The sequence below is a fragment of the Protomyctophum parallelum genome (genome assembly GCF_964188405.1).
Source record: "Protomyctophum parallelum genome assembly, chromosome: 1".
Classification (NCBI taxonomy): Eukaryota; Metazoa; Chordata; class Actinopteri; order Myctophiformes; family Myctophidae; genus Protomyctophum; species Protomyctophum parallelum.
The window spans coordinates 71,734,858-71,743,644 of record NC_139697.1 but is presented as its reverse complement, the minus strand read 5'-3'; the positions used below and the strand labels follow the sequence as shown (position 1 = coordinate 71,743,644).

General features: G+C 43.6%; 1 protein-coding gene across 1 annotated transcript; it reads right to left on the bottom strand.

The window, feature by feature from the left end:
* Positions 1-2,797: 2,797 nt before the first annotated feature.
* LOC310854792 (cysteine and histidine-rich domain-containing protein 1-like) lies at positions 2,798-3,838 on the bottom strand (the record flags this gene model as incomplete). Its single annotated transcript, XM_083759477.1, has 1 exon — positions 2,798-3,838. One exon carries the CDS (start codon positions 3,836-3,838, stop codon positions 2,798-2,800), a length of 1,041 nt encoding a protein of 346 aa, XP_083615603.1.
* Positions 3,839-8,787: the final 4,949 nt, after the last annotated feature.

The following is an 8,787-nucleotide window of genomic DNA, read 5'->3' as shown; positions in this document are numbered from 1 at the left end:
CTTCATTTGTCTGATTGCTCTGTTGATTGTGGACGTCGACATTCCATCCTTGTACAAGGTTTGACACTTGATCCCGACCCAACTCAGAACCGTCTGAATTCACTATGGTTAGGCCCAACCCCCAGAACAGTTTGCCCTAATCAGTTGCCCATAGATTTCCCATATGGAACAAATTTATTCCACTCACGTTTCACCAGACATTTTTTGTTTTCGTTTCACCATTTTTTTGTTTTCATGTTGTATGTGGTTTATTGAATGTTTTTCTTTTCTGTTTGCTAATATCTGCTTCCCAAGACATGTTCCCCTAATATTCCCTTCTCCCCACAATTAAATAAATATTAGGTAATTTTGATTTGATTTGATTTAATATTTACTGTTATAACCATTCCATTTCATCATAAGATCTGAGAGCCCATTACATAGATTATTTGAACTGATTTATCCCATCTTTGGGACCATCTAAATTTCATTCCATTATAATTCATTATCCCACCTCATCATATTTTGATTATTTTAAATTTCATATTGGATTCATATTTCCCCTATATTGGAATATCCCCCCTGTAAACAGTTAACTTTATTTTCCCCATAACATAACCTATTATCCCAGAACCACCCCTTTCACCTTAAATTGAGTTTAATAAATAGGAACACCTACCTCTCCATTTTATTTTTTTTGGTTTTTATCATCATGAGTTTAATTGGACTAGGCATTAATCTCCCCGGAATCACTTGATTCTATATTTTGACCTTTATATGGTACTAAGGGACTCCCAAAGACATTGTTGCGACATCGCGCTGGAGCGCATGAATAATATCACCATCGGAATACCCCGTTTCCCCTCTCCAAGCTCTTGAACCATGTGACGCCATATCAGTATCGCCCACATGGCGGTTTGCAGAGAATGTATCTGTGAACCTGTCATTAGGGGGGGGGGGGGGAGGGGCGAAGAATCGGCTCCGACAACGAGCCAAAAGAACTCTCGCAGATTCAGTTCTGACAACGAACTGATGGCGAACCAGAAGAACTGCTCTAAAAATGAACACTCATGTGGTCAAAATGACACATCTCGCCGGCCAGGCCTTGGCTGCAACGGTTTGCTGGGTTGGTTGCCAATCCCGAAGATATCATCATCATCAAGAAAGAAAAGCCATTCTTTCTCGTTCCCAAAGTACCATCTAAATAAGGATTTTATGCCTAGTAAAGTTGAAATCATTGTGTTTTTTTTGTTTTCATTGTTCCTGTTGCCATTCTGTTCCTGTTTAATTCATTGTTAAAGTAAAGTTTCCCCTGAGGATTTGATATTGTCAAAGGTCACATGACCATTCGCCCACAAAATGCGATGGAGTTGATAGATATATTTGGTCTAGTTTGTGGGTGAATGCTCTTTTGACCTTTTGACCTTTTAATCTAATTGCCCTGTGACTGACATTTGATGTCCGGTTGTCCCACTGACTTTAAAATAGTATGGTTCTGAGTCTCGATAGTAATACTTTTCCCTAGCCAGCGTTGGTAGATAAGAATTGTTTTGTTTTCGTTGGCCAAAACACCCAGCCTCTGTGTTTTTGCCCTTGAAAGTTAGTATTCGCTCTAACAGACTGGTAAACTGCACTCAATGACGTTCTGCCTTGTCACCTGATTCCACTAACTGATATTCATATCAGGACTATCTCTGCCCCGTGAGATATTTTCTGTATGCAATATTCAGTGACGTCTTGCATTATCTGTCCATTTGTTAACAAATATGTTTTTTAACCTTGTTGTTCAACACATTGTCCGGTGTATTGATTACGGTATGCTATATCAACCATGTTTAATTGAACATGGTCAGAGATCGTTGTTTAACGCTGTCCGGATGGCATGTCTTCTTCTCTCCCGAGACAATGGTGAATATATTTGATTGAACCTCCCTCTAAGTTCTGCTTGTCTGAGTTCTCTTTCTTGTGTCTGTCAAATTCATTCTAAGGTATTTTGTTAACTCTGTTATACTCTGACTTTTACTCATTATAGCCTAAAAGGTTTTTATAACCATTTCTGTAAAGTTACAAGCCCTCTGCTTCTATTCTGGTAAAGAGTATTTATGGTACTTAGATTACTTTCTAAAGTATTTATTCAGTTCCGGTGCTCCGGAGCTCTCTCTAGCTCTCAAGCTATCGATCCTAAGCTATTGTTTAATATTATTAATACAGTCCTATACAGTCCTATACAGTCCTTACATAGTATCATTATTTTAAAGATGGATTCCATTTAAAATTATCCATCAGCATAGGCAATTAACTAGAGATGCACTCTGTCAAGCTGCCAACTTGCGCTTTGCACACAAGCTGGCCACGAATGCATGGCCATGCATGCATGCATGCATACATACATACATATCCACTTTTTATTTTATTTTTTTATTAAGTTGAGAAAGCAGAGACATTTGTAAGGGATCTCTAACCCGCCACAAAAAAACAAACTCATAAGGCTGGTCCATGCCACTTTGCTGCTCATGTAAGCTGCTCTCTCTCTCTCTCTCTCTCTCTCTCTCTCTCTCTCCCTCCCTCCTGTGCAATTATGCAATGTAGGCTATTTCATCACATTGTTATACCTTATTAGGCCTATCACTTGTTCTTGTGTTGATGCTGTATCAACTACCACCAATGTCAAAGCCTATAGCTGATACGAAATACTAGCTTTGCTGTCAAAACTCACAGAATGGCCTTTCTTTTTCTTCATGCGATTTAAAATATGAATGCTAAAAATATACTTGTGCGTTTCTGGTCATGCGTTCAGGTTGGAGTAGCTTTGGTTATATCATTTTGTGGTGCATGGCTCTGTGTTTGCCCCCGACCGCCATCGGTCATCGGCTTCCTCCTTGTCCTTCTCATCGTCCTCCTTGGGCGGGCGAACGGGAGGAGGGAGGTGGAGGTTACCCCAGGACACGGGCTCAGACTTCTTCATGACGATCTCCATCTTGGCAGCCATCATGTTCACCACGCTTCCACCCACGTCAATCACTCCCCACAAATTGACGTTCTTCTTAAACTCCTTCTCCCCCTCAAATATGATGTGGATGTTGAGCGTGACGCCGTTTGCCTCCACGTAGCTCAGATCTGTGTTGGAGTTCTTGGCGTAGATGGAGATGGTGACCTGGCTCCCGGTTTGGTGCCAGTCAAACCGACATGGGACCGCTTTCTTACCGGTGTCCTTTTTCCTCCATAGGTGTGTTCCCGTTTTGCAGCCTTCTTGAGAGAGAAAGGTATTGAAGTCAGATGTCTTGCTCTTACAGCAACTCCAGTACTTCATCCCTTCATGGAAAACAGGGAATCCTTCATGGTAGGAGCACATCTCATCGTGGCTCCCCTGCCCTTTGAAACCCTTAGTGCAGCCTCCATTTAAACAGGATGTCCCAATCTTGATCTCGTTGCCATCCTCCTCTTTCTTCTGCATGGTATTTTCAGACAGCTTCAGTTTCTCCAGAGCCTGCTTCAGAGAAGGAGAGGTCTTATGCTGAAGCCTCACCATCGGCTCATCGCCACTTGGTCTGCTTATAACCAGAGGCTTTGGTGCAGAGACGATATACTCGTGACATTTTTTGTCATCTTTCTTGTCCTGTGATGTTACGTCAGGCTTTACTACAGGCTCGGGGGGCTTGTCATTGTTGTGGGGACCTTTTGTGCAACCGGCGATGCTGAGGAATTCGGTGAAGTCAGTGGTTTTGCTGTCGCAGCATGACCAACCCTTCAAAGCATCGTGGAACACCGGGACGCCTGGATGGAAGGTGCAAGCGTTGTCAGAGTTGTTTTCTGGCTCAAAGTGCTGGCCACAGGCTTTATTATAACACAAAGTTGACATGGTACTATGGACGCTGGTCGATGGTTTAAGAAGGTAAATGACCAGGAAAACAACGTATAAAGCTCAGAGAGTTACGGGCCGATGTATTATCCACAGACATCTGGTTGCTGCATTCACTTTATATAGTTGATATCTAGTCTATAAATTCAAGTTATATGCCCATATATGGACTGGACATGCCCCACGTCAGCACAAATCGGCATATGATATGCCCATCTATGGACTGAACATGCCCAATGCAAATGTGCACATTCTATGGTGCCTTGTTGCTGTTGGGACCAACTGGACCAAATGCGGTATGCAAATCTCTGCCAGGCTCGGTTGCCTACCCCAGGGCTGTGTCAGTCGTTGAGCGCAGCTGTCAGGACAGAATGAAGCTGTTACAAAGGCCTACACGTTAGCTAGTTTAAATCAAACAGATCACCATTGTTGAGTTCTAATTAGTCATTACATCCATGCCATATGGCTATCTACTAAATCCCATATGGTGCTGACTGACACGTCTACGTCTGACATCATGGCCTCCAAATTTGGCTGAACATGGCTGACCTATCGTGACATCACAGAGATGACACAAGCACCCCACGAGTTTCGCCCTGATTGCATCTAAAACATTTAACTTCACTACAACTATGGCCAAACCTAACCCTAACCCTGACCTCACAAACACTATGCATAACCCTAACCTCACAGAAATGATGCCGAAACCTAACCTCAAAACCCTGGAAAGAGTGAATCCCAATCTCCAACAGGACTCTGGACATCATCAAGATGCCAGGCCTCATCACCCTCCAACTCCCACCAGGGATGGAGCTCAGCATCTACTGTGCGAGCCAGGGTGTCTGGCCTTACAAAACAGATATCCTGTATCATACAGGACCCCGTATGCTCATATACTCCCTTGGCTTGATCCACTAGTTTACTTGAACCACCTTCCGAACCACACAGGTTAGATATCCCGGTTTAAGTTCTAATCAGTCCTAGTCCTAGCCTTTGAATAACATGTCATTTCCTTTTAGTAGTATTTTTCAGAAGCTGTGGAGAAAAATTGTTTGTATTGTTAAATCACTTTTGTCCTTGCGCTGTTTAGAAGGTCTAAAAACGTGTGATTCCATTTTGGTGCAGATCATTGCATTTGCATTGCACGCAAAACGATGGAAAATCTTGTCAAACAGAAATAGGCACGGCCATATAAAAATACACTGCAAACCGAGTCCGATAAATTAAATTAAATGAATGAGGTAAATTAAACATCATTCAAGAACTGAACATTTCCAGTTCCTTTCCATTGCACATTAATTCCTCTCAAAGGAGGAGAAATAAAAGGAGGAGGAGAAACGACTTCCCATGTAAACATTATAAGAACTTAGTCAACTTACTGTTCACATCATGAGGTATTGCCCACCTGCCGGTTCTCAGCAAACATGCACATCTGTGCCTCATTTACAACCACAGCAAGATATGGCACAGACAGTACGTGTCACAGCGCTGCCTCCTTGCGTGTTGTGCATCGAACCATCAATGTGCTGTGCTGTGCATACATGTAAATGGGGCGAGTTTGCAGAGCATGCATTGTCTTACCACGCTCAACTCAGGGGTGAGGTGACAGACGTGTCACTGTTGTGTATACTGTATAGCTCTCGGCAGCTCTGTGTCCGTCTATCGGTCGTGAGAGCCGATGCCACGCAGCAGATATGCCTCGGACATGCAACTTCTGCTTGTTCAGCAGTGACGTTCACATTTGATTTGCGCTGGGGCGTTTTTAAATGACCGTGAACGTGTTTGACGTGTTTGTTGCCAACAGCATACCCGATCACTCCACTGAACAATGCCGGCACACTGCTTTCCGTCTTATCCACTTGTCTTTCTCTTTTGTTGTATTTGACCTAGAAACTGATGTGTTCCCAAACACACAGACAGACACCATAATCAGATCAGTACACGGCTCTAACGAACCGAGCGCCCTGTACCGAAACAATTCGGTACAAATATGAGCCTTGCATTTGAATCTGCATGTCCACATGACACGACAATCTATAATATGCTTCCCTTTGATTGTTCTAGCATGGATCATTGCTCTAGTCTAAAGAGATGGAGACTGACTGACTGACATGAGGTTGAAAAGCACTGGATGTTCCTCAGACGCCACCACATGTGTTTCCTGCTGCTTTGTGCTCTGTATTAAACGCTTGAAGGGGGCTGTATTAAGTTAAAGCTGAGTTTTAGTTGGAAGTGAGAAGGCAACACAGTGTCGAGTCTCCTGTCTCGGTGTCCTGTCTTTTATTGTTTTCAGAAGACAGAGAAAAAGGACGGAAAGACAGAAAAACATCTCCTATCTTTCAGCAGTATGATACTTTAAAACACTTAATACTTTGTTTTTTGACAAATATTTGCTTATTTTCGCAGAATGTTAACTTATTTTTGGCTATTTTTGAATGTTCACATTCATGCTCATAATCTGGATGCTAGGGGTTCATGTGGTTAAGTTAACTGAAATCTCTTCTCTCTCTCTCTCTCTCTCTCTCTCTCCTCTATTATGATGGAGAGGAGGAGGCAGTTAGGTAGACATAGCAGTGACTAAGCTCCATTTACACAGTTGTCAGCTACTGTATAGTGCTTGACATTGCATTTAAGCTCTTACTGTGGTTATGATAGAAATGTATCTTGGCTGCATCGCTTTCTCTGTGGGGAGGATGCAGTCTACGTGTGTGTGTGTGTGTGTGTGTGTGTGTGTGTGCGTGTGCGTGTGCGTGTGTGTGTGTAGCGGGCAGGCGGATGTGCGCGTGTGTGAGAGAGAGAGAGACACACGTCACTACGGACGCACGCTTGATGACGTCACGACTGTGTGAGCAACAGATTTTACAAAGCGATCAATGTGACAAATTATGCTCTGATCTTTGCATCTTTTGAATGTGCCCGTTTGAACCCTTGAACCCAGCATTAGTCCTATTTTCTTACTGTACCAAATCGTAAAGAATACTCATGCAGCATGGCCCACCAGCTCAGTGGCCTTGTGGTTAGAGTGTCCGCCCTGAGACTGGGAGGTCGGGGTTCGATCCCCGGCCGGGTCATACCAAAGACTCTAAAAATGGGACCCAGTGCCTCCCTGCTTGACACTCAGCATCAAGGGTTGGATTGGGGGTAAGTCCCTGCGACATACTAGCGTCATGTCCAGGGGGTGTACTTGTACATCAAGCTGCCTCACGCTACAGACACAGGAGATAGGCTCCTGCCCTATGGGCCTCATGATCCAAAATGCAGCAGCTCGCTTGGTCTTCAACCAGCCAAAATTCTCACATGTCTCCCCCCTGCTCCGCTCCCTCCACTGGCTCCCGGTCGCTGCCCGCACAGAATACAAAACTCTGATGCTGGCATTCAAAGCAACCAAAGGTATGGCTCCCCCATATCTTACAAGTATGATTGAACCCTACAAACCCTCCCGCGCACTCAGATCAGCCAACGCAGGGAAACTGGAAGTACCCTCACTAAAAACGCCGGGACAACGCTCCACACGTCCCAAACTCTTCTCCCTTCTGGCTCCAAAACTGTGGAATGCACTTCCCATTGCAGTCAGAACTGCAGCATCACTCCCAATCTTCCGCCGTAGCCTGAAAACCCACCTTTTCAGACTCCATCATGGCCCATAGCACTTACCCTAACCCCTTAGATAGCATTTCTGTTGGCTTAGATAGCATTTGACACAGACTTATAGCATGTTATGTAGACAGCACTATAATTGTATTGTATATAGTCATAGCACGCCATAGTACATATGTATAGCATAGTAGTGAATATGTATAGTTTATTATGTATAGTGTATGTATAGCTTCATCATATAGATATTCCACTGTTACCTTCTTAGCTTACGCATGTTTCATGATAGATGCTTTTATGTGATGTATTCCCATGCTTTTGTTCTTGCTTAAATGTAAGTCGCTCTGGATTAAGAGCGTCTGCTAAATGCCTAAATTGTAAATTGTAAATTGTCTCATGGCTCGGCAAGGCTACTTACTTTAGGGGCGGCGGTGGCTCAGGGGTAGAGTACCTGGATGGTAACCGTAAGGTTGCCAGTTCGAACCCGGGCTCCCCCAGAGTTACTGTCGAAGTGTCCTTGAGCAAGACACTGAACCCCTAATTGCTCCCGATGTGCTAGTTGGTGCCTTGCATGGTTTCCGCTGCCATCGGTGTATGAATGGGTGAATGTAATGCACAATCTCTGTAAAGCGCCTTGGATAAAGGCGCTATATAAATGCACCATTTACCATTTATTTACCATTTTACTTATGGCCCATTTCATCAATTCCCCCCCCCCCCCCCCCCAGAAACTTGTCAATATTTCCACCTGCCAAAAATATGTTGCATTTACAAGCACTGTGAGCTTATAGATAGAATATTTTTGAATAACCAAAGTATTGCATGTTGTATGTATGATTTGTAATAATAATATTTGCCTCCCTCTGAAATGTAGTGGAGCAGAAGTATAATGTATCACAAAAAAAGTAAAAGTAGCTCAACATTGTACTTCAGTACAGTACTTGAGTAAATGTATCGGCATTACTTTCCACCGCCTCACTTAGAATAGAATTTGGGATCCGAAGAGGTGAAGGACGAACACTGATGAATATAAATGGCCCACTTGACAGCCTGCCAGAGCAGTGTGTGAAGCCAGAGAGCTTCAGTCAAACCTGACTCTTTGATGAGGAACGATGCACATAAAACAATTCCACCCACTTCTTTTACTTCTGTAAAGCTGTGCGACGTTACGATAAAACTGATTCTGACGCCAGGAGGTGTAAATACAAGTACAAGGCGATCACACTTATGAACCTTTAAGGAGAGAATTAATGTCGGCCTCTAAAGTGGGGTTTCGGGACTGCCATTGGCCCTTAATTGAGGGGTTACGGGTCAATTTGCTTCCACTGAGAACCACTGATTCTACTAGAGCTGGA